General features: G+C 53.1%; 1 protein-coding gene across 1 annotated transcript; it reads right to left on the reverse strand.

Annotated features, from left to right (window-relative positions):
- Positions 1–6,220: 6,220 nt before the first annotated feature.
- Positions 6,221–25,775, reverse strand: SLC9A6 (solute carrier family 9 member A6). Its single transcript, XM_061446224.1, has 16 exons — positions 25,487–25,775; positions 19,599–19,798; positions 19,157–19,234; positions 18,453–18,529; positions 17,443–17,555; positions 15,915–16,020; positions 12,757–12,903; positions 12,433–12,533; positions 12,157–12,245; positions 11,848–11,961; positions 10,215–10,326; positions 9,309–9,462; positions 9,106–9,136; positions 7,897–7,976; positions 7,190–7,295; positions 6,221–6,691 (listed from the first exon to the last, which is right to left on the reverse strand). The coding sequence occupies exons 1-16, from the start codon at positions 25,758–25,760 to the stop codon at positions 6,416–6,418; spliced, it is 2,058 nt and encodes a 685-aa protein (XP_061302208.1). The 5' UTR covers positions 25,761–25,775; the 3' UTR covers positions 6,221–6,415.
- Positions 25,776–26,010: the final 235 nt, after the last annotated feature.

The following is a 26,010-nucleotide window of genomic DNA, read 5'->3' on the forward strand; positions in this document are numbered from 1 at the left end:
AGAGCGAAGGCATTTTATCGACAGCAGATCTCCCAGCAGCAAAGCTCAGCGGGGAGCCGGCCCATGCAAAACAGAAACGGAGTCACAAGGGAAACCCATTTGCCTTCAGTGAGGATTTGGACCTTCTCATGTGAGCAGCGGACACAGCTCTGAAGCTCCAGGGTGGAAACCAGGATCCAGACATACCTGGTGCATTTGCAGGGCTGTATCACTTGATCTGCCCCATCAGAGGGTTTTGCACTTTGAGCAATGGACACCAATGCAAAAGGCAGCCTCAGACCTCGCAATGATTTAGTTGAACAGCTTTGGGATGTTTGTGTCTCTTCCAAAGCTAAAAAGCATGCCAGACTCTCTGGAGAAGGGAAGAAGTCTGTATTAAATCGAGCCCTTCTGTCACTGAGATCCAGAGGCATTCCCAATTCCCTCTTAATACACGTCTCCAAAACCTCAAAGGCTGGGAGAATTCACACAATGTATCCAAAAGCACCAATGATTAATATTAACTGCCTGGGAGAAGGGAAAAGCGAGTGATGCTGCATCCGGTGCTCTCCTTCCTCTTGTGCCCCTGGGAGTTTCAGGAGCCGTATCACAGGAGAACAGATTTAGCCGTCCATGGGCTGACCATGGGCTCTGGACACCAGGACACAGAGGGAGGTAGGAGGGAAAAGATGTCCCAGGCAGAAGCATCAGGCAGAATTCAGGCTGCAGAAGGACAAGAAGGGCTGAGGGGACCTGCAGCTCTTGGACATAGTTTAGCACAAGCCTATAGGGCAAGGGTAAATATATCTGCTGCTGCCACAGCCTGAGCACATTCACATTGCAAAACGCTTTGATGCTCGACCAAGTGGTGTTTTCCTGTTCCCAAAGCATCCTTTGCACTGCGGTGCCTTCCTAGCTCAGCGCAGTGCCCATGTGGGCAGCTGCAATAACCAACCTTGCTGCTGCTGCAGGTGGAAGAGCTGAGAGGAGGCATAAAGCTGACGGCTTTAAGGTCTAGCTCTTTATCTTTGTCTGCATTCCTGGGAGCTTATGCATGCAGGAAAGGGAGCAACGCTCATACATGTCCTTCGGGGTAGCTACGACCACACTATGCTGTGAACCACGCAGGGATAGGAGATTGCAACCATAAATGGGGTCCTGGAGCTGGAGCATCGCTGGCAGGAGGAAAGCTGCTGGAATCCCCTTTGAAAAGCCAATTAATGGAGACCAAATCCTTCTGTGTATGTGCATGTCTCAATTTGGGACAGCAAATTCCAGGCTCTGCTACCCAACCCTTACAGTCTCCTGCAATCATTAAGGGATCTTGTAGCCTCTGACCCAGGCTCTAAGTGCCCAGCATGGAGTGAGGAAGAGCACCAAGATGGAGCTGTACAAGGGCTGCATGTCCCAGATAACATGCTCCAGAGCCCCTGGCTCCCAAACCAAGGGCAGACCTTGGCACACCTTTGCTGCAGATGTTGTTATGTCAGTAAGAGCAATATCTCTTCATCGATGCCGATGCTGTGTGGGAGGGTTGAAGCAGCTCCGATACCCATCAGCGCCTCCAGCAAGGGCTGCAGCTCACCTGTGAGGGACTAAAACTGATCCTTTAAGGAGCTTGTGACTATTAAGCTTAAACTCCTGACTCTGAAAGCCTAACAGTGGGGAAAGAACAGCAACAAGCAGCTGGCCTTCAAGGGGAATGCAGGATTGCAGGGGGGGGATGTCCTTTGTTTTCTTGTTGCTCAGTCCTCATTTTGGTTGCATGGATGGGACCTTTGCTTCATTAGTTTGCATGTAGATGCTGCAAATGACAAAAGAATATAGAATATAGCCCCAATTCCTGTTCAAATATTCTGTATGTCTCCTGTTTTCTGCTCTCTTGAGCTGAAGCACCACAGCTACGGTCATCCACACGCACCTTGGTTAGATGATCTTTGAAGGCTCCTTCCAACCCAAACTCTTCTCTGATCCCTACGTACAGTCTTTGGCACAAGATCACCTCAACTGCCTCCAGACTGCAAAGGGGCTCGGGCTGGAAGAGCAGTCAGTGAGGCAGCAGGGTCTCTTCTCCTTTCTGCAGGTAAAGCCTGGAGATGGATAGTGCATAGCGACCATGGAGGGGATGGAGAAGGCCTCTGGATGGTGGACACAGGGCCTGCAGGGACACGGTGGTGATGGACAACTACTGTCCTCTCCAATATTGCCACCTAGAGGAGCCAGCAAGGACAAGAGCTCATTGCATGAGGTAAGGAAGAGGAATCAAAAGCTTGCTGCTTCTTTACTTTCCCTCCCATAAATGCTTCCCCAGCATGGCACAAAGGCAGAGAGCCGCCAAATGCTGTCCGTGCCTTGGGTGTGAGGATACAGCATCGCTTTAGAAACAGCCCTGTGCTTTGGGGGGGCTGTAGAACCCCAGCACTCTCCCATTTCCCAGCACTTTGGTGATCCCCACACAAACCACGCGCTGCGATAGCTTGACTGGAAGCTGTCCCTCATCAGCTCAACCTCCACTGAACTGATGTAATGGGGACAAGCCAGCCAGTGGGGGCTCTACCCACCGACCTGCAGTGCATCCCCTCCCCAGGGCATGCAGGGATCTGCCTCCTTCCTCCTCCCAGTGCCTTTGGACAGCACCTATCCAGAATCCTTTCACCATGGCTGAAATGACATGGGTACAGCAAGCCCATCCCAGAGAATTCCTGCCTGCATCCTCTGGTCCCGATTACCTTTTGGATGCTGGAGGAAGCACCTCAGCAATGGTGAGCCCAAGGGCCAGGATCATACCTTATTTCAAGATAAAAATTCATTTGCCAAGGCGGCGCTGCACTTCTTTTGAGGGCTTGTGAGGTTGAAGAGGTTAAAAGGCATTGCTAAACTACGTTTGGTTTAGTTACATGCCCAAGTACGAGGCACAGTGTGTGTGCAGCAGGACTAATGGTGTTTACCCTGATTGCCAGGGTTTAGAGGTGCGTGATCAGCATCATTTAACAGTATAAGATAACACCGTTGTCTCTTGTCCCACTCCTGTGACTTCAGTAGCACAGAGCACCCATAACCAGCAGGATGCTGGATGAGCCCTTCTCGCTCGCAGACTCATGGTACCTTTGTGAGCTGCAGTCAAGGCTTTGGCAGAGCCCAGCCTGAGAGCTCAGGACTCAGCTTCCCACAGGAGGACCACGGTCCCTTTGGGAAGCAGAACCGAATCCCCTCACTGCCTGCTGCTATGGATGGGAGACAAGTGTTTAAGGAGGTTTCAGGGGCTATCCTGCTGCAGTGATACAGAGCCATGAACAATGTACTTTTACACCATCCAAAAGCCAAAGGTTGTCCTTTCTGAATCACAGGCCTCAGAACCAGGTTTAGGTGCCTTCTATATTGAAGGACTGTAAAGCACTTGAACAACTAACCTCTTCAGCTGCTCTGAGAGCACACAGCATCAAAAGTATGGTTCAGATGAGGCTAGAACAACCTGCAAATTCAACAAGAACACAGGACGTGAAAGCCCACGAGAGCTCAGCAGCCTCGAGCTGGCAAACACCCTATGTTGTGCCTTACCCAGTGGCCAAAGGCCATGGACAAACAGCTGAGAAGGCCAAGCAGCACGTCATCACTTTGCTACAGATTTATTTCCGTGGGAATTAATGAAACTGTACACACAATTCCAGAAAAAAAATAATCATCATCATCATCTTTTATAGCCCATAATCCTTCTTTCACAGTACAACGCAACAGGAAAGGATTTAGTCAGTGTAAACAGAAGGTCCAATAGTGATCATCAGCTATCACACATCAGCTGCACAAACACCACAACTACGGAGTTAATGCCATTACCACACACATCGACAGTACCAGGACAAATCAGAACTTTACCTACAATGCTTTTTCATGTGCAAAAAGCCATGAAAACTCAATTTACAGAAGGGCACCTTCTTCTTCGCGGGTGCTGTTACTGCCTCCTCGGGGCTGTCTTATCCATTTGGCAAAGGGTCTCCAGGGTACCCTTAACTTCACCTGCAGCACGACCCATCAGTGCCTCTGGAAACCAGGCACTCGAGCGTCCTCTGCTGCAGCAGGATAAAGAAAACACCCAGCTGAGGAGGGATCCAAGTCATTTACTAAATCATTCCTGAATTTTGGCTTAGATGCATGCCTGCACCAGGACTATTCACAACAGTGCTGGTTCTATGGATCTTAAGTTCACAGAACCAGAGCAGAACCATCCTGCACCAGCACCAGCTTTGTAAATGGGATTCACAGCCAGATGCCACAGGAAAAACCAAGAGGTAGTTCTTTAGCATACCTCTGTGAAAAGGCAAACCGAACGAGGAACAGGATGTCGAAGTGATGCAGTGAACCTAAAGGCAACAGGTACCTATTGTGGGGTTTTTTTTTTACTTTTGGGTTTTTTTTTTTACTTTTTTGGGTTTGTTATTTTTTAAACACGTGAAGTTAAGTTACAGACATCATAGAAAATGCACACTTCATGGAATTCCTGCATAGTAGGAAACAAAGAGGCTAGCACTAATCCAACAGCTACGTCAACAGCAAGACTGCCGCTTACCGGTGCAAGGAAGATGCCCTATCTATATATTAACAGAGCCTCCCCCCTTCTTAGAGGAGTCCTATGGCAACACTGACATGTTTTGTTCAGAAGGAAAAAGAAAGCATTTTTGGGGGTTAAACTGCCAAAATCATTCAGTTTCACGTCCGTCAATTTAAGGCAATGTTACTGAGACCTGAGAAAATGAAAAAGCAAACAGAAAGTGTAAGTTTCTTTTCTCAACTATATATATATATATAGTGTGTATATATACATATATATACATTTCAAGTGTATATATATATATACACACACTTGAAACTTCCTGTCTCCGCCAGCTCTCAGGTGGTGCTGGGGAAAACAGCCATGGGGACACTGCTGTGAGGTCTCAAGGTCGCATCCTGAGAGGTGCAGTTTGTTCCAAGGAAACCTAATGGGAGTGCTCGGACTCACCCAGCTCTTTTCCATCTCGTCTCTTTTCAAACAGCTCTGTTGAAGCCCTCTGGAGAGGGTTAACTCCAGAACAGGCCTGTAGTGCACCGGTAACCCTGACTGGTTTGTGTAGCCAAACTGGAGCTAAACCAGACAACAACATTACATACAGGAAACTGCTGTGATTCCCCCTTGCCAGCAGAAAAAGAAGGGTGTCAGGGTTAACTTCACTGCACTTTTAGCCATTTCCCATAGCGACAGTAAACCCTTTAACACGAGCGTGGAATCGCCAATTGTTCTGTGCTCTTCCTTGGAAAAGAAGAATTGGAACGCAAACTCAAACCCAAAACCATCAACTTGCAAACATTTCTCATTCAACGGTAAGAGCCACGAGCGAGCCGGGGTGGGTACTGCAGACAGGCAGCATGCTAAGGAGTTAGGACACAAAGTGCAATGGGTTTTGACTCTACAAGAGGACGGATGGGCAACTCCCCGTCAAGTACCACCTCGATGCTCAGTGAATGCCCCTGGAGAGGGCCGGAGGTACCGCGTCAATCTTTAGCTGTAAAGCTTGTGTTTGAGGTGGCCAAGCTCCACGGCCCCGTGGTGCAGCCCTGCACACCTCAGCTACATCTGTGACTGCAGGAGGAGGGACTGGAGCACACAAAGACACAGTCACTTCCCAAAACGTGGAATGGCGTTGCCAGTTGAGGAGTTGATGGTGGCTTGAGCCCCAGCTCAAAGATGGACTCAGCCCTAAAATCTGCGGGATCAGCTCCTTCTCCTCTACTACACGACTACAGGCACAAACCATCCCTCCCTCCTGCTCTCATCCGAGCATCAGCTTTGGCCAGCGTGTGTGCCATTAGCCTGCTAAACAGAGCAGGGCTCGGGCAGCAGGGCACCAGAAAGCAGGAGGTTTCCACATCCCAGCTCAGGTTCCCACAAAGTGAACAAGTTTAGAACAAGTTTAGCACCAGCTACTGCCCGCTGAGAGGGTGCGTGGCTTATTTCTGGCTCAAACATCTCAAACGCGACTACCCGAAGATCTGAGACCAAAATAAAAGGTAACAATCCTCATCTGAACAGAAAGCGATTTCCACCGCTCACCTCTCCCCTAGCCTCCTCTCCCCGCCTCAAAGCATGAACAGGGAGTCAGCTCCTTTACTCACCCCGCTGGGAACTAAACCCTTTGTCAAACCACACATTAAAGAAGCTCACTGTGTGCAAAAGACTCTTATGCTAAAACAGTTCCACCCTACACAGTGCAGTCAACACAGTTTTAACTTAAATTTGCAGCTTGTTCTTTACAAGTGCTTGGCAGAGAATATTTATATTCTTCTGACACCATATAAATAATATTTATACAGCTTAGACATTTCGAGACATGCATTAGACTTTAGGTAGTACATATTTCTTGATCATATATGCAACTATTACTGTCAATCAAACCAAGCAACCTTATGCTGGACCGTGCCTTGCGTTATCCAGGACGTTTGATGGGGGCTCTGAATCGTCCATGGGAAGGACCAGGCGCGTGCCTCGGATTACGAGTTCATGGTCCCCAAAAGCCAGCTCCCGATCCAGCGCATCCTCCGAGCTGTTGCCCACGAAGCGCCGGGATGTGCCGCTGGATGCCACCGAGTCGGTGTTGACAGTGGAGTCCCCGTAGGTCAGACTGATGTCCCCGTCGTTCAAAATGAGGTCAGAGTCGTCGTCCTTCAGCTGCTCCTGATTCTGGGCAACAAACGGGGAAAGTGCTGGTTAAAGGGAACCTAAAGGGAACCTACTGGGGAGGGGCTTTGGACAAAAGCCTGTAGGGACAGGCCAAGGGGAATGGCTTGAACCTGCCCGAGGGCAGACTGAGATGAGCTCTTAGGCAGAAGCTCTTCCCTGTGAGGGTGCTGAGGCGCTGGCACAGGGTGCCCAGAGAAGCTGTGGCTGCCCCATCCCTGGCAGTGTTCAAGGCCAGGTTGGACACAGGGGCTTGGAGCAAGCTGCTCTAGTGGAAGGTGTCCCTGCCCGTGGCAGGGTTGGAGCTGGAGGAGCTTTGAGGTCCCTTCAACACAAACCATTCCATGATTCTATGTATTAGCTCATCCCTCAGCACCAGTCTCTGATCTCCCTACCAAGGCTCCGAGCTCGAGGCTGCAGAGCAGCATCCGAAAGCTACGCTGAAATAGGAACATGCCAAAGTCCACCCACCCATGACGGAAAGGACACCAAGAGACTCACTTCGTACGCCTGTGGACTCGTCAGGCACCGGGCAATGGGCCCACAGCACCCTGGCAGTGTGGTGGTCAGCGGCGGCCCGCTGTGTGTCAGCAGAGGCTTCAGATAGCTACAGAGGGGGTTAAGGAAGAAAGAGGAATAGGGCGATGTTGGCAAGGCGAGGGGTGGGATGCAGGGGCAGCAGGGAGGGACTCCGTGTCCCCAGGAAATCGCAGGAAGGGAAGAAAAACAAGTCCCTGGAAGCACAAAAGTCATAGGAATGAGCGATGTGAATATAACCACAGCGGGACATGAGTGGACCAGACATAGCCCTGGTAAGAAAAGGCCTCGCAGCATCACTTGTCCCATGCCTCTCATTGTGGCAAATTGCTCCTCCACTAATTGATGGCAAAGCATTTGAAAGGGAAGAGGGAACTGATCCAGCAAGAGAGGACCCCTGCCCTTCCTGCCCACCTGCCACCAGGATCGAGGGTCCCTGGGCTTCCAGCCCTGCAGACACGAGCTTTGACCTGAGCTGCTGCAGCATCCCCCCTAAAGGTGGATGGAAATGGCCGTTTCTCACAGCCACAGACACGAGGAGGTGCAAACCGAAACCCAGCAGTGTCACAGGAAAGCAAACGCTGGCTCCTCTGCTAAGCAGGGAGCGAGCCATGCCCCGGGCCAGCAGAGCTGCTGGGGCAGACAGGATCTGACCCAGCACACAAGGATACTTGTGATCGAAGTTGTACCACATGCGGAAGAGCCAGGCGCTTTCTGCCTTCGTACTCCTCCTCTCGCTCTCCGGGACACCCTGCAGGAGAGTCAGACATTAAACAGCAGCAGGGAAACGTGCCACAACCTCCAGCAGGGCCAGGAGGCTCCAGGTTGTCCCAGGGGGATGGAAGAAGACGCACACCTTCCATCACCCCTTCAGAAGAAACCCATGGGTTAGGAGAGCATAAGGATGCTCACACCACAGCAGGCTGCGGTGCTTCCAGCACACACTGCATTTAGCAGCGCAGAGCAGCCTTAGGGAGGTGGTATCAAAGCATTCTTTCTGCTAGAGCCTTCCAGCTCCTGGCCCTGAGGTTTAAAGTGCCTCGGAGCCAGGGGCTGCATCCAGGCTTCACATTTCGTAGTGACTGACAGGTCCAATCTCCATCAAACCTCGCCTGAGACTTCTGTATGCAAATCACTGCGTGTGATGGGGACCTCTGGCTTCCTTTTAGTCAGAGTAAAGAATGCAGAACTGTTTGGAGGGCACTGTGAACACAATTACACATTCCACAGAAATCTGGCTTTCAGATTCATGGCTCTGGGCCGCCTTCAGCATTTGATGCTTTCTGCCCAGGAGGTGAAAAGCCCAATAAATGGCTCTGAATACAAGGCACCTCCAAGGTGCAGAACCCATCAAGCAGAGCCACAGCATGACCAGGCTGCAGGGAAACTCCTGATGCTCCAGCATTTATCTCAGCGTGGCTGGTGGTTCCTGAACTGCCACATAGCTACCCACGGGAAACAGGGAGGGGGGGAAACGTACAAGTGGGGCAGAAGATGCTACATGAAATGAGGCAGTAAATGGTGTTTCTGTACTGCTCTGGATACCGGGATGAGGCAGAGAGCCTCCATGTCATGCATATTTTGGTGTTTATTTCAAACCCAGCCAGAGAAGGGCTGAATCCATTGCAGTCTCTCCCTGCAATGTGGGAGCGTTGCTCCCAGCAGTAATGTGGACTAGGAAGTTTTCTCTGCCCTCCCTAACAAGTCACTAAAAGGAAGGCTCATTATAACCAGAGAGAGCACAGAAACATCCTCACTCCCACTGACTGCAACCCCTTTCCCCAGAGGAGCTAAAAAGTCTCCTACAGCCAGAAGGGAGCGGAGCAGGGACCGGCTTCACGTAACCCCTGCCAATTCCTGCCCAGCAGCACCGCACTCACCACGTTCTCCTGATCCGCATCCACACCGACTCTGTGGAGGAGACAAGAAGCACAGGGTTAGCACGGGCGATGCCAGGTGGGTACGTGGCTGCGGTCCCAAGGGGAGGATCGTGTCCTTCCTCCCGTCTCTTCGAACTGAGCACCTCCATGCGAGAGCAGGATGAGGGAGGGGATGTGCTGCAGCAAGAGAGCCCCTGACTCACCGGATGTTCAGGCAGGACAGCATGGCCGTGGTGCCCCCGCCGAAAACCCACACAGTGAAGAAGACGATGAGGAGCGTGGTGCTGAACATCATCTGCCGGGCGTACGTGGCCGTGTCGCGGATGGCCAAGGCGAACGCCATGGCTCCTCGCAGCCCTGCCAGCAAAGGGATGGTGGAGGAGCTGTGTGAGCCCACAGCACTGACAGCAGCCCCCATCGCAGGCTTCCCCACCCAGGGTTTACAGCAGTGCTGCCCCACAAGCGGTCCTACCCCTCTGATAGGGGCTTCGGACAAGGGCCTGTAGGGACAGGCCAAGGGGAATGGCTTTAACCTGCCCGAGGGGAGACTGAGATGAGCTCTTAGGCAGAAGCTCTTCCCTGTGAGGGTGCTGAGGCGCTGGCACAGGGTGCCCAGAGAAGCTGTGGCTGCCCCATCCCTGGCAGTGCTCAAGGCCAGGTTGGACACAGGGGCTTGGAGCAAGCTGCTCTAGTGGAAGGGGTCCCTGCCCGGGGCAGGGGTTGGAGCTGGAGGAGCTTTAAGGTCCCTTCCTACACAAACCATTCCATGATTCGGTGATATCCACCACTGGAGGAGACCACAGCACTTTCACAGTGATGATTTAAGCTTAAGCATTCCCTGTGAAGCTGGGGTTACCACCAGCCCAGAAAGGCAATCCCTCCTCCTGCCCTATGCTGTGCACCGAAGCACAAGGCAGGAAGAGCTCATTCCTACACCCTAGAACAAGGTATTCACACCACCCAGCCAAAGGGAGCCCTTTCCTGACCAGTCTCTCCTCCAGACACTGCCTGTAAGAGACTTAGAGTTAAATAAGGACTATTTCCAGGGGCTCAGAGGCAAGGAAGTGCAGATGGGCCACGCGGTCGGAGGCAGGGATGCGATAACGTACCAGCAAACATCATCATGTGCTGTAAATTTGTTCCTATCTTATTTCTTCTCCCCAGATTCAGTAAAAATGACAGTGGGTAAATATTGGCAGCTCTTCCTAGGAAGATAGCAAGCTGTATTTGCACACATTAAGGAAATAGCTCTTCCTGTGCCTCCCATCACAACCCACCTCTGCACACAGAGCAGGCGGAAACGCTGGGGAGCCTCAGAAACCCTGGTCCTTTGGCTGCAAAGATAACCACCCTGCTCTGAGTGCTACAGCAGAGTGGGCAGAGCGTGCTACTGCCTCCCCAAAGCAAAGCACACACTGCAAGTCAGGAATATCACATGGAGACAAGCACAAATAAACACGTGAACGATGAGAGGACAGGATAGAGGAGTGAGAGGAGAGTAAAAACACCATTCCCCATCGTCTGCTTCCCCCTGCCAGCTCCTTTTTCCACCCCAAGAATTATTTGTCCTCTGTGAAGCTCAGGTCATCACTGCTACCACAGCTCCTCTGACAGCCCCTGGCACCCCACACTTCACAGCTGGGTTTGAAGCCTGAAGCCAAGTCTCATTCCCAAAGATTATTCAGCAAAATGAAAGCAGCAGCAGTTGAGAAGGACAAAAAAGAGAAGCTGGGACTCATTCTGTTTTCATAGCCCGTGAGATAGGAGAAGCACCAGCCCCTTCATATTGCTTTTTATCTCTGAAGCTGTGTCTTTTAATACCAGCACCCAGATGGCAAAAATAATCTCGGAGCCAGTATTCAGAGCAGCCCTGAATAATATGGAAAATGCTTCCAGCTTTCATGTGCTGTCCTGAGCATCATTAATTTGCATAAGAGATGCATTTCATGATCCCTCTCGTGAATGAGCTATCTCAGCAGTGAGTCAGCTCCTGCTGAAGAGGACACAATTTCAGCCTAACCACCTGAATGGCATTCCCCATGTTCTTCACTCCCTCCATCCCCCAGGCTCCCGGGGGAATCCAGCAGACCCCGTTGCAAGCCTTATACGCCAGCACTGGCAAAGATAACAACATCGCACGCAGCACCATAAACCTCAGGGTGGGCAAAGGGTGCAAGTAATGCTGCACACCTGAACCGGCTTCCCTGGGTTATGGAAAACATTCCTTCAAAATCCTTGGGTTTGGGCTGAGAGTTTGTTTCCATTAACATCAGCTTGTAGAAGGGGAAATCCTTCCTCACAGCATCACTACTGTAGCCTTAACTGTGCTATTTGAGCAAAAAAGGGCTTTTTTAACCAGGGTTAACCAAGCCAATAACAGGAAATAAATGGCTACAATGGGCAGTCCCCATTCTCAAAGCCACTCCTGGCACATAACAAAGCCTGGAGCTTCGGACCATGCTCACATCCAACAGGAGTCCCTGCAGCAGCTGATCTGAATGCCCAGAATTCATCTGAATGAAGGGAGAGAAGACAGGGGGATGAAAAGCAAAGATGGGAGAAGAATCTCCATCTCCTTCAAGTAAGCAGCACAGGCACCACTCCATGGGAGAAATCCCCCTCTAAACATAAAGCCAGGCTGACTGGGGAAAACCCCACACATCAGAGAGAAAAACACAACCTGGGAATGAGGAACCTCTCCCTTTGCTATTTATATCTTATACAATGGGCTCCAAAGGATACGAAAGCCCCCACCACAAAGGTAGGGTTAAAGACGTGGTTCTGGAAGGTGAACAGTGCGAGTCCCATGTAGGAGAAGATGAAGTTTTCTGCCAAGAAATTCAGCAGCTCAAACAACTGAAAGAGAAACACATATTAAAAGTGAGTGAGACACCCGAGGTTTAACAGGGAACACACAGGAGCCCATCCATCACGCAGTAAATACTTCTTCCTCATAAAACCCATCTGTAGCAAGACAGATGCACCTCACTGTGGCTAGAGGGGATGAAAAGATAATGGACTTGAGACTTAGAGAGGCTGAAGAGCTCTTACCTGCTTAGTTCTGTGCTGGGACTCTGTAGATAAGTTGTTATAGGTATAATGGGCCTGTGTGATCCCGCAGAAGAGGACAGCCACCACACCTGGGGAGCAGAGCATCACGTTAGACTCCTGATCATGAAAGGCACAGGGGGTTTAATGCAATAACCCCAGAATAAATAAAGCAGAGGGAGAGCTCTGGCTGCCATCAACACTGGGAGAAGCAGAACTCAACAGCCCCATCATCCCTGCAGATCTCCATCCCGGACACAGGGCTGTGCTGGAGCTTGCCTGTAAAGCCACATGCTTCAGCCAGCAGGAACGTGCTCCAGGACATCAAGAAGAACAAGCCCGTCTCCAGCAACGGGAACTCCCGAAGTTTGGTGAACTTGGTGACGTTGCAGATGGTTAAGGACAATTTGGAGAGGAACTGGAGGCTAAAAGCACAGCAAATTCACTTGTGCAGCACAGCAGCGCTACACAGCCTGCCCCTAAGGAAGCTACGGCACTGCCTTTGATGCAGTAAGGCAAAGAACCATGCAGTGCTGCATCTGGGTGAGATGCAGCACAGCAACAGAAGCAGCTCTCTAAACGCTTGGGAAAACACAACAAAAGGATATTAAAGCTGTCACGACTCCGGTAGCTGCTCCCATCGCAAAAGAGCCACTGAATATCCCCAGGAAGATCCCGATGGACTTGAACATGGCTGTGACATCGAACGTGTGGCTGTTGTCACCCGCCGGCTGGTACGCAACAATTGAGCTACAAGAGGGAGGGAGAGCACACACAAGAACAGAACAGCCCTTAGTCTGGATGGGGAGGCACCTCCACAAAGCTACATAAGCCAACATCGAGCCTGAGAAACCAGGGAGGCAAAACCCAAGTCCCACACTGCAGTTCCTCTGGGATCAAAGCATGCAGCAGCAGCATTCCCACCCCATCCCAGGCAATTTGGGATCCCCTTCGCTCCTGACCTGCTGTTCAGCCACCCCTCCAAGGCACAGCTCTGCACTTGCTCGCTCTAGACATTAGAGAGCATCAAACCAAAGCCCATCTCTTGCACCATCTCCTGCAAATGCATTTGCTTAAGTGACAGTCCATCATTTATGATGGGATTTTGGGGGTTTGGCACCAGCTCTATAAAGGCAGGCACTCTGCAACCACAAAGCATCCCAGTGGGAAGCCTCCATTGACTCCACAGAGGTGGCTGATGTGAATATCCCCTGGAGAGCTATAACTTACTCTGCTTTACCACATTTAATGTGCACTGCATTTATCTGGCACTGTTCTGAGCTCTGAAGTGAAAGATTGCAGGGCAGGAAGTCAAAGGGCACAGGGCTGGTTCACAACAGCAGCACGCTCATCCTCACCCACCAAACTTCTAAAGGCCTTTGTGGTGGGATGGTAAATGGGTTTGCTCCCTCCGGGCTCCGGTGAGCTGAGCCCTCCCACTGTTTTACTTGGAAGGGCTGAGATACAGGGGGGCCTTCATCCACCTCCTAAATGGGGTTGGAACTGGATGATCTTCAGGTCCTTTCCATCCCAAACCATTCTACGATTCTAAACCCCATTTACGGACTCCTCACATCCCTTTCTTGGATGTAAGCTTACAGAAAACATTAACTTCCAGTCGGCAATCCCTCAGCCAGCTCCGTTCAGACTCTTGGATGTGAACTTTAAACCTTTGCTGTTTAACCTCCTGAGTTCTGCTGGAACAGAAAGTTACTGCCTCATGCACACATCCTGCAGCTTTCTCCCTTAACTGCACACCAACGTCAGGGGTCACTTCCCTTGCTCAACTTCCCTGCTTTTAACACCTTTCCTTCTCCTGCATTGTCTTTGACACTGCACGATGTACACTGTGGTTTAACTGCGTTTGTCAATCCCATCTGACACTTCCCATTCCCCAACATGCTCTTCTGGGGCTTGGGGTTTTGTTCTTATAAACCCAGACTGGTTTCATTTCCCCTCCGCAACCGACTGTTTGGATGTTGGCTTTGTGTTTTTACCTCTTAGCAGTTTTCCTTCTGGTTCTGCTTTCTGCATCACTAATAAGACATCAGCGCCAGCTTTATGCCCCCTGTCCCTGCCCATGGGGGTCTCTGTGGCATTCAGCCCCTGTGAAACCTCCCTTGGGAAGAAGCAGGTAGAGACCCTGCAGCTGCATTCCCCTCCCTGCTCCCAAACTGCATCCCCAGCACCTCGCTGCCCACTGGCTTTCGGTTCTGTGCTCAATTCCTCTTCATCCTGCAACCACCTCCCAGCCACCAAACCAGCACGAGGCAGGACCAGAAAGGCAGGAACCAGCAGCGGATCCTGCTCCCCAAACACAGGAATGTTTGTCCAGGACTGGAAGCAGGGAGGAGAGGAGCCCTGTGGGCACCCAGCTCCTGGCACAAGCAATGCAGGAGTCCCAGCTCCTTGTCCTCCCCTGGCACAGGGGCTGCTCTTGTAGGAGCTCTCCTCCTTGCACTCAAGATGTGCTTGTGCCCAAGTGGAGACACCTGCACTGACCAATAGCCACCGTGCTGATGGGGCTGCCCTATGCTGCTTACAGTGACCCTGAAGACAAAGCCCATGGCAAGCTCTGAAACAGGCACAGGTTAACTGGCGAGGAGCCCTGAAGGGGTCAGCATGCTGCTGGGCTGGGCTGCACTAAAGCCTTGCAGCAAAATAACTGCTGCCTGCAGCTCAGAGCTGCTGTTCTGGTGCAAATTACCTTATTTCAGGCAGGGGGTGGATGGAACTCAGCTTGTGGGAAGAGGAAGGCAGGAAATCAGAGCAACAGCTACAAAGCTGGCACTGAAACAGGGCGAGAGGTGATGCGGTCACCTCCGTGTATGGAGATGCACCACACTGATGCTAAACCCACCCAGAACCTCCCAGCACAGGCTGGAAGACCCCATCCCTTCCTCACTTGGGATCCCTTTCTAACACGACCTGGCTGTGCAGCATCTACCCTCACCCCAGTGGGGACACATCCAGCATAAAGCCCAGAGCGAGCAATACAAAGAGCTCCAGAAGCCTCAACAGAAGCACTCAGTTCAGTGCCTACAACTGGGGATACGCAGCTCACAAGATGCTATTTGCTGCCTCCACCTTAGGAAAACCCACACAAGCAGCATGCTGGAGTGACAAGTATTCCAGACCTATTTCCTGCATTAGTCTGAGCTATACGTGGACCCGTCACCACTGCAGATATCATACAGTGCCAAACAAAGTGCCATGATGGCTACACGGTGAAAATGCAGATCAAACACGTCCTGCATGCAGAGGACAGAAGATGTTAAAGAATAGCAAATACTCTTTAGAAAGGCAGCATGTGTTCAGGGCAGGGTATTTCACTCAGTAAGAAATACCATCTTCTTGATGCACAGAAAGCGGGGAGAGAAAGGAAACTATTCCCACCTCACCCAAGGCAGGTATTTGTGGATGGGAAGGCAGGCAGGGAGGAGCAAAGCCAGCAGCAAGGAGTTTCCTTGAGGCTTGAAAGCACATGTGGTGTTGATCCCATTTCAGAGGGACAGAAAAACTTCCTCTTGACTAGGTCAACCAGGCATAAAAGCAAAACAGAACTATCCATCATGCAGAGGGAAGCTGTAAGGGCAGCCCACAATCCCAAACTGCAGTCTCCAATGTGGTCACGAGGTCACTAGAGCTTTTGGGGACACTCCAAATGGAAAGCTGCTCTTGCAAACACCTCTTCAGGAGGTCCCCCAGCACCTGACACGTACCACGGATAACAACTGAAAGTAAAAGCAGAGCACACTTACGAAGACAGCACTATGGCAACGGCATCATTGAGGACGCTCTCGCCAAAGAGCAGGGCATACAGCTCAACATCAACCTGGAGTTCATGGAATATGGCAAGAACAGTCACTGACAAACAGAAAAACAAGAGAAGACATTCAAAAAGGCGCCGTTATTTTGGTGCAGTCAAAGACAAAACGCCCTGGTTTAGAAAGCTGCCTTCCTGCACATCTGTGCCACTGCCGCGACGGTGCCAGCCACCCCTCCTGCTCCCTCCACCAGCCTTCCTTCCGCCCTTTCAGATGAGGATTTGCTTTATCATTTCCCTCCTGCTCCTTTTCAATGCACCCTGGGCATTGGGTCTATTGAGTCTTTAGCAGGCAGACACGAGCAAACTCTGCCCTGAGCTTGCTGAAGGTCTGAGCTCATGGACTGGGCCACAGTACCACGCTAACACAAGCCACCCAGCTTTCGTGATGCCTTTGGCATGGTGCATCAGGGAGAGCCTTCCTCCACCTACAGAAGGCCAGGAGGATGCAGGTTTGTCCAGGACGATGCCTGTCTTCTCCTTCCATCTCTGATACTCCAAGGGAAATCCTTGGATTCAACACAGGTTGACAGAGTGGAAATGCCAGCACAGATGTATGAACATTTCAGACCCAACTGGAGGAAGCCAGGCATTAGAGGGTGTCTTGTGATTTACAGCCACATGGCAGAGACCACAGAACCCTCAAGCCCTTCCGTGATCCAGCAGCTCCAAGAAGGGAACCAAAACGCAGCAGGTTTTGTGCCTCAGCCTTGCAAAAGCATCACAACATCTAGAGCAAGCGAGATGTAACACGTGGTGCATGGTGCACAGCTCAGGCTGCTGCAGAGGGCTGAGCTAATTCCAATCAAAGTCCTCTAAAATAGCATCCAGGCACTCAGCTGTGCACACTGAAGGGGGTTTAACACATTTATGCACAGGGAAACGTTCCATTTTTACCTGTGGAATCTTCACGTTCCTGTTGTGAAGCCTAAAGAAGGGATACCATGCCAACATCTCACCTGCAGCACCTCTAAGCATTACTTCTACCTGCGGTCCTTGCCCGGCCTCTGCCCATCTGCCATCAGGTCTACCACAGCACCATCACACCCAAGAGGTGCTCCCCACTTTGCAACCCAGATCCAGTCTATGATTACCACTAAACTAAGACTGCCAACTGAACATGACACATGTGCTTGTGCTGCATCTGCTGCCAGCACAGGATGGCAGAGACATGGTGGACCTGTCCCAACACCCAGTGAAGTCAAGAGAGAGACTGGCCAGGACATGGCTGCAAACAAAGATTCGGGAAAGCAGAGGTTTGGAAGGTCTATTGCATGTAATTGGAAGGAAATCAAAAGGCATGGAGGCAAATGTGACCTCTAAGAAGGTCACACATCCATTGAACTCCAAAATTCAGAAGGAGGACACTTGCAGGTGTTTAAGACTGTCTTCCCCTCTTCACCCCAACTCAAACCAGATCAAAATGTAGATAAAATGAGGGGAAAAAACCCCATCTAACATACCTGGGTCAGTAGCTGATACAATGGCACCGAAGAGGAGGCAGTCAGTGAAGTAGAAGTCTCCCCCGAGCTGCCCAGTGACTTTCATCAGCGCCACGCAGCCATACACGACAGAGCTGGTGATTAGAAGAGGCAATTACTCATCTCATCAGTGCATTAAAATGACACCCCAATGGACTCGATTCCCTTGAATTTGCCAGATTAACCCCTAAAGTTATCCAAGTGCCAGGGCACCGAAGAACTGAGCTGAGTGCAGTGAAACCCCAAGGCCACGGTCTGGGAGGCGAGTGCTGGATCTCACGCTGGACCACGTACACGGTCCCCCCGCGGAACCAGGGTGGAAAGTCCCCCATGAGCACGACATGGCTCAGGAAAAGGAGCATCCAGGCTCATGGGGTCTCCTGATCTCTTTGCAATGTCTCACGTGAGCACGTTTCAATGGGGTGACCTTGGCCTGACTTTGAAAGGGCCGAAACCCTCAGCGAGGAACAGCTAACGCAGATGCTGAGTCTGCCTGAATCCATTGGACTCCCCAGTGGAAAACCCCCTTTGCCTGCCTGCGTGCTGCTGTTCAGAGCAGGAATCCTCCAGCTCCCTTTGCACACAGGGGTGAATAACCTGACACACCATCTGTGCTCACCAGGCACCTGCTTCCAGCAAGTAAGGACAGGACATGAGTTTACGATCCTGCCCTCTACGCCTGTGTCTCATGCTTCTTAGGGCTCTGCTCTCAACAGTTTGAAGTTCCTGATTCAAGACAGTCCTCAGGGACGTGTGAAACTTTCCTTGCCAGGTGTGTAACCGCTCCGGATGGGATGCTGAGAAAGCACTACGCAATTAGACAGCAATCACCCTGCGCACAGCAGACGTTTGGCCGGTGAATAGCACTACTGGCTGCTGCTGAGCAGCAGGGGCAGAGAGCCTGTGTGATCCTTCAGGGCTGGGATTAGCAGCCAGAGCTCTCGAAGCCTCCAAAGCCCTCCACAAGAACCACACCAGCTCCAGTAACTCACCCGATCACCAGGCAGGAAATGGCAGTGCCAAGGAAGGCGTAAGCCAGGATGGATCCCAGGTTTCTGAAGAAGTGCCTCTAGAAGGAGGATTAAAAGGAAGAGTTACACTTGCTAACAGTCTCCTTCAAGCCTGCACAGGCACCACACAGGCTCTGCAGCTATTTGGACCTTGCTCAGACACCACGAGCTGCACCAACACGGCTGAACGGTGCCCATGAGTGTACACTGCCAGACCAGCAGACGTGGATGCAGCATTAATAAACATGAATGCATCATCTTCTTATACCTGTGTATTTAATAGGGTGCTGTTCTAAGTCCTGGTAACTGATTTCCTAACCCAGCAGCATTCCTCCTTCCTTCCCCCGCAAGCTAAACAGGATCATTCTCCTCTGCTTCCAAAGCAGCATTCCAGAGAGTTGCTGAATTCCCACCCTCTGATGTGTTTCAGAGGCTGAAACGGGCCAGAGCTGACCTCCAAACCCCTGCCAAACCCATGCTGGGAGAGGTTGAAGTCATTGACCCTTCCCAGGGATGGACAAGATGGACGGGGGCACTCTCAGCCCTGCTTCCTACAATCCCACGTGTACAGAGGAAAACCATACCCATCTCCACAGCCTGCTGAGCAAGCAGGAAAGCACGTTCAAGTATGAAGAATGCTCTGGGGGCAGAGGAACTGAAAACACAGGAGCTGCAAAGGCACGTACCCTTTTCAAGCTGTAGCCTGCATAAAATATAATTGGCGGAAGCAAAATGTTGAAGAACACTTCAGGATCAAAAGTCACCTGTTAAGAGAGAAAAAAAAACCCAACAGTCAAACACTTTGCAAGGCAACACACAGATAAGGATGTCACATAAAACACACGGAGGAAAGCCTGTGCCCCCACCGGAGGAGATGCCGTCGGATCAACTCTGAGGATGCCTCTGGCATCTTTTGGAGACACAGTGCAGAGCCCAACCAGCTTAAGTTAAGATCAGCTGAAACCGGAGTTTCATTCCATTGTGTTCTAATTATAAGCTACAGCTGATGCTAATCTGATAGAAGTGAAATGTACATAGAGAGAAAACAAGCACATAACGCAGCAGCTACGGGACGCATCCCCCACAGAGGTGCCCATCGCTCGCCTCTGCGGTCACCGGCTCCCTCACCTTTCTCAGCATCTCATTGTCCTGGACGTTATTGAGCTCCTGGGCGCTGATCTCCCCTTTCAGGGTGTACTCGTAGTACTTGCCGCTGACGTTGACCAGCAGCGTGGCAGGACTGGTCTGCACCTGGCAGCTCAGCGTCACGTTGTTCACATCGCTGGGCACGTGGATGCCGTAGCGCAGGACCACGCCGACCAGGACCCCTGCGGGGGGACACATGTCAGTGAGACCTGCCATGGTCTCCTTGAGGTCGCACGGACCAGGCCTCAATAGGGCAAGAGGAACCGGCCTCAAGCTGCACCAGGGCAGGTTTAGATGGAGCTGAGGAACAATTCCTGCCCCAGAGGGTGCTCAGGCATTGAAACAGGCTGCCCAGGGCAGGGCTGCAGTCACCGGCCCTGCAAGGGTTCACACACCCTCAGTGCCATGGGTTAGGGGTGGCCTTGGCAGTGCTGGGAACGGTTGGACTGGAGGAGCTGAAAGGGCTTTTCCAACCTGGTTGATTCCATGATTCTATAAAACCCTAGGTGTCCTCCCAGGAGACCTGCCAGCGCTCATGCAGACCTTCTAACACTGGCCATGGACTGGTCCTGATGGGTTTTGGCTCCCCAGCAATGAGTCAGACCCCCTTGTTTTAGAGCAGCAAACTGCAGACATAGAGGGCACGCTGGTTTTCTTAGGGCATTGCTGGCACACAGGTGGGGAACCGGGCATGGCACCGCTCACGTGTGCCTAAGCTGTGCACGTTGCACCTAGAACCTGCCAGCATCACGTTTTGCCACTACAGAAATACATTAAACCCTTCATTTTGGTAAGAGATTAAAAATGATACCTGGGAACGCCACGAACACTTTGAGGACAGCGAGCATCCTTCGGAAGATGCTGCAGCACCGTCCCTCCTCCTCCCGCACTGAGGAGCTTCCCCAGCACACAGCAGCCATCCCTGCTCTATAAAACCCCTGGAAGCTCCCCAAGCCAGGCCAAGCACCCGGGTCTGCTCCTCACCCCCTGGGAGCCTCAGCTCTGCACCATGAGCAGCAGCCCCAGGGCAGCCCCAGCTCCGCTGCTGGGCAGGAGCATCCTGGGGTTAATGTGCAAGCCAGCGATGCAGAAAGCACTTTCCCAGCAGGCTGATGAGCTGGGAGCTCTCCCATCCACACCGATGGCATTCACACGGTGCAGGCTGCTCCTCACCCGCCTGTAGCGCAGAGGGCTCTCCTGGCAGAGCTCCCTGACATCCGCAGGCTGGGCAGCAGGGATGTCCCACAGGGCACCTTTCCACATAGCCTTCAGCACAGACGGGTTTGGATACTCCTTGATGAAGGCAGCGCTGAGGCACCACAGAAATCCTGGGTCTCAACCCCATCTCTGAACCACGCATTCCTGAGAAGCCTTCAGACACATGGGGACTAAACAGGGACCGCAGCACTGAGAAGGCTTCCCCATTTGCCTGCCAGGACGCTCCTGCTTCTTCGCTCTGAGTTAAAATCATGCTCCGTGCTTTCACTGACTGAAGGGAACAGCAAACTCTTCCTCTGCCACCATCCCCCGGGAGCAGAGCCTGGGCAGGAGACCACGGAGCCATTCAGCATCTCCTGCAGCCAGTTCCCAACCTCCCACCCAGGTTCTGCCTTCTGCCCTTAGAACTGCTCCTCTGCTCCTCTGGAGCAGGCAGCACCAGGCACACCGTGCTCTCCCCCTCCAGCACTGCCTGGGGCGGTTTAGAATCACAGGACCCCAGCCTGGTTTTGGTTAGGAAGGACCTCAAAGCTCCTCCAGCTGCAACCCCTGCCACGGGCAGGGACCCCTTCCACTGGAGCAGCTTGCTCCAAGCCCCTGTGTCCAACCTGCCCTTGAGCACTGCCAGGGATGGGGCAGCCACAGCTTCTCTGGGCACCCTGTGCCAGCGCCTCAGCACCCTCACAGGGAAGAGCTTCTGCCTTATCTCCAACCTGAACTTCCCCTGGTTCAGTTTGAACCCATCCCCCTTTGCCTTCTAAAGCCTTTTCAAAGAGTTGGGTTTGTGTTCCTTTCACACAGGAAGCTGCTGGAGCCTGTTCCCAGATGGAAACCCATCCAGCGACCCCTTTACTGCCCAGGCTCAGCACTTTGAGATGAGAGGCTCTGTAGGAGGAAGGAGGGACGACGGACACGGATGCTGCTGCTGGGAATTCAGAAGAGATCCTGACTCACCCTCCGTTGCTCTTAATCCCCATCCCAAAGCAGAGCTACATCTGATAGCACCCCTGCTTGTCCTCACTGTCTCACTCACCCAAGCAGCTGCTCCCAGCCACGCTCCGGATGCAGCCGAATTCCCACTCTGGCTTGGAGTGGGATAAGAGACAAGGGACTGATAGCTCCAGTATCTGCTGAGACCCCCATGCTTGGGGCTCCCCACATCAGACGTGTTCCCTTACCCTGTAACACGCAGGTCATTGTGTCACCATGCAGATGCCCCCGTCCCAGCAGAGTAGAGATCTGCCCCACAGCATGTCCCTAACCAACCCTCCCCATCTAACGATGCTCGCTGGAGGCACTTGAAACGAACCCGACTCAGATGCCAAGGTTTTCCAGACACCAACCCCAGCGCTGGGCTCAGGCTGCCTGCCCCGAGCCCAGGGGACCGGGTAAGGAACCATTGGGAAACGGTTCCAGCTCTCCCAGCAGCAAGCCCTGACCCTCCCTGCCAGTCTGGACATGCTCCTGCAGCCAAAAGTGGCACGGAGCTGAGCCCTGGGAGGGAGCTGAGCGCAGGGAAGCTGACATGGAGGAAGCTGCCAGCCAAAAGTTGCAGGGAGCAGGGAAGCTAAAGGCAAAGCTGCTCCATTAATTGAGTTCTTTCATGCACAGGGCGCGTTTCCATTGCGCTCCTCCCAACTCCATTAGAAACAACCAGAGCCCATGGGCTTTCTTTTTGACTTTTTAGGTGCTGCTGGACGTTTCCGAGGGAAGGTTTTAAATGAACACTAATATATTGCCATGCAGGCACTTAACAGCAGTGGAAGCACACAGCATCCCCAGGCGAGCATTAATATGGACACCGAGAGGAAAGGAAAACGTAGCGAGCAGCTGAACTCATGCTGACAAGGAGCAATGGAGACATGTGCGAGCCAGGGGCCGAGTGGGAACAAGAAAACAGCTTCTAGAGAAGCTCTTGCCACATCCACCACCAGAGCCCAACGAGAACTGAAACACAATGGTTCAATTCATCACCTTCAGTGGTGAGGGCTTCGTTTTAAACACCCAGATGAAGCTCTGGGGCTGCTAAACACCTATTGTCTGTCCCTGTGTAATGACTCTGGCTTCCATACAGCTCTTGAGCATCAACCCTGAGCTGACAGGGTGATTTATAAGCTATAAATCCACCTGGAGCAAGAGCTTTTCACTTAGAGTAAAAGCACAGCCATCAAGGGAACTCTGATGTGTTTTGGCAGGAAGAGGTGTGCAGAAGTTCCATTTGACTTCATTTTGTTGGTTTATTTTGTTGTCTGGGGTGGGGGGGGGGGGTGGTGGGTGTGTTAATTAGAAAAAGCCAAGCTTTTACACATTGCTTCTCTTGCCCAGAATTCAGGGTCTGTTTTGCAGCTTCCCTGCTGCAGAACTGCCCTGGGGCTGAGAGGGGACCAGAGTATCGCCAAGGGGACCAGAGCATCACAGAGGGACCAGAGCATCACAGAGGGACCAGAGCATCACAGAGGGGAACAGAGCATCACAGAGGGGACCAGAGCATCACAGAGGGGACCAGAGCATCACAGAGGGGACCAGAGCATCACAGAGGGACCAGAGCATCACAGAGGGACCAGAGCATCACAGAGGGGACCAGAGCATCACAGAGGGACCAGAGCATCACAGAGGGATCAGAGCATTATAGAGGGATCAGAGCATCACAGAGGGACCAGAGCATCACAGAGGGGACCAGAGCATCACAGAGGGACCAGAGCATCATAGAGGGGACCAGAGCATCACAGAGGGACCAGAGCATCACAGAGGGACCAGAGCATCATAGAGGGACAGAGGGACCAGAGCATCACCAAGGGGACCAGAGCATCACAGAGGGACCAGAGCATCATAGAGGGGACCAGAGCATCATAGAGGGGACCAGAGCATCATAGAGGGGACCAGAGCATCACAGAGGGACCAGAGCATCACAGAGGGACCAGAGCATTATAGAGAGATCAGAGCATCACAGAGGGACCAGTTCAACACCAAGGGGACCAGAGCATCATAGAGGGATCAGAGCATCACAGGGGGGACCAGAGCATCGCCGGGGATGAGGGACAGCAAAGCAACAGCAGCACCTGCTTTGCTCCCTGCAGCTTTTAAGTTGTCACTCTAAAACAGCACCTCAGCCCTGCTTGGGAAATGACACATCCCTTTTCCTACGGCAGCTGTTACAACCTGAGAAGCAGATGCCAAAAGCGGTGGCAGGAGGGGGAGAGCTGGGGATTTTCTGCATGAGCAGCTGGGTGACGTTACGTTTCCCCAGCAATTCCCTGAGCCCAGGCTGCGAAAGAGCAGACAGAAAAGATGAGTTTTACAGATCAGCAGGAGATCAAACAGCCTGAGAGCAAGGGGAGCATCCAGGTGGGGCAGGGAGAACAGAACACCAAGAGTTAGAAAACGCCAGGAGAAGAACAAGTTTGGAAGCATGAAAGGAATAGAAAGGCCATGTGCCAGCAAGACCCAGGGTGGAAGGAGAAGGCAGACCTTCTATCCTGGAAGCACATGCTCCAGTCCTGGGGAGGTGACAACCCTTGCCCTGGGCTGGAGGCCAGCAGTGCCTCAGTGGTGGCTTGCAGGAGTCCATGAGGGCAGCGCGCTGCAGTGTGCCCCTGGGCTGACACAGGCGTCTCCTCCCCTTCATTGGGAAGGACTCTTCCAATTAACTGGAATTGAGTGTCATAAAAGCCAACGGCCCAGCAAGTCAGTGCCTTCGGAGCAAAGCTTCCTGCTGGGCAGGGGACTCGGTCACATCACTGCTCCGGGTCTGGCCACCAGCACCGAGTCAGGGCACAGAGAACAGGCACTGACCACAGCACTCAGCAATGACACCTTTTCAACCCCGAACTCAACACATCTTGTCTGAAGGAGGATCCATGGCTGTGTTAATCACTGCCCAAGTACAACATCCAGCCCTGCTCTGGTTGAACTCCAAGCCATGCAGGATAACCTGGACAGAGCCATGTACGGCATCTCCATGCAGTAACTTCAGGCCGCTCCACAAGCCCACATCACCTCAGTAAGTCACAGCTTGGCCTCAAAACCCAAGCAGCTACAGACCTGCTCCCCTTCTTGTGGGAGCACCTCACCCTGTCACAGCAGGGACCCCGAAAGTAGGAGCTCATGCACACAGGTCCCTCCCTGAGCAGCAGGACATAGGGCCTGCGGGTCCCTGAGCACAGCAAAGGGTGACAGCATCTCCCCAAACGGCCTCCCCACTCCTCATAGACAGCTCCTGGTAACGCAAGCACTCCAAGCACCGGATGGAAACACAACCTCCAGCCCCAGCGTGCAGATGCAAGGCTCCCAAGCAAGGCAAAGCCTGGTCTGTGCTGCCCCAAGTCCTCACTCTCAGCTCCGGAGCAGTGCTCAGTGACACAGCTGCGGGGCCACCCGGCACATGGTAGCCCCGGATGCCACCAGCTTCACCAGCGCTGCAGCCCCGGGGGAGCGGGACCGGGATGCAGCCGGCAGGGAATACGGGTGTTCCCCTGCACCCACATGGGAGGGTGCCCACGGAACGAGGCCACCGGAGAAGGGACCCGCTGCGGTGCCACGGACGGGGCGGGTGGGGACCAGCCCCGATGCAGAGCGGGACCGGCTCCGAGCAACGGGGGAATGGGGGGGGGGGGGGGGGGGCGTGCGGGATGGGGGTGCCCGGCGCCCCTCACCGTAGATCATTGCAAGCCCGGTCTCGTGCAGGAAGCGGGCGCGGCGGTGCTTGAAGAGCCATATGGTGAGGATGGTGAGGGTGAGCAGCAGGATGAAGACGAGCAGGTTGGCGCTGTCCTGCCGGTGGCTCTCCTCCGCCGCCTTCTCCGACACGATCTCCTCCTCCAGCGCCCCGGGCCGCGCCGCCGCCGCCGACACCTCCCCGCCCGCCGCTCCCCGCGCCCACAGCCCCGCCGCAGCCACCGCCGCCAGCACCGGCCCCGGCCCCGCCATCGCCCCGGTACCGGCCCCGGCCCCGGCCCCGGCCCCGCCGCCACCACCAGGAAGCGGCGCTGGGCGCAGGCGCTGCGGGGCGGGGACAGCGCTGCCGGGAGCCCGGATAGGGACGGGGTTGGGGCGGGAGAGCGGAGCCGAGGGGGAGCGTGTAAAGGCGCAAGGGCAGGGAAAGGGGGTGCAAAGGTGAAGGGGGCCGGGGCGGAGGGGGGATTGGGTCTGCCTGCCCCGAGGTGGGGCCAGGGTGAAC

The sequence above is a fragment of the Pezoporus flaviventris genome, unplaced genomic scaffold (genome assembly GCF_033815535.1).
Source record: "Pezoporus flaviventris isolate CSIRO_AGI_PZ_B2104156 unplaced genomic scaffold, CSIRO_AGI_Pfla_v1 ptg000005l, whole genome shotgun sequence".
In the NCBI taxonomy this organism is placed as follows: domain Eukaryota; kingdom Metazoa; phylum Chordata; class Aves; order Psittaciformes; family Psittacidae; genus Pezoporus; species Pezoporus flaviventris.

Coding starts and splice junctions, on each gene's coding strand:
- SLC9A6 (XM_061446224.1), bottom strand. CDS start 25,760: ATGGCGGGGCCGGGGCCGGTGCTGGCGGCGGTGGCTGCGGCGGGGCTG. Junction 12,904..15,914: donor GTTGCCATAGTGCTGTCTTC/GTAAGTGTGCTC, acceptor TCCCTCTTGTAG/CTCAATTGTTGCGTACCAGC. Junction 11,962..12,156: donor CCCAGCACAGAACTAAGCAG/GTAAGAGCTCTT, acceptor TTTCTCTTTCAG/TTGTTTGAGCTGCTGAATTT.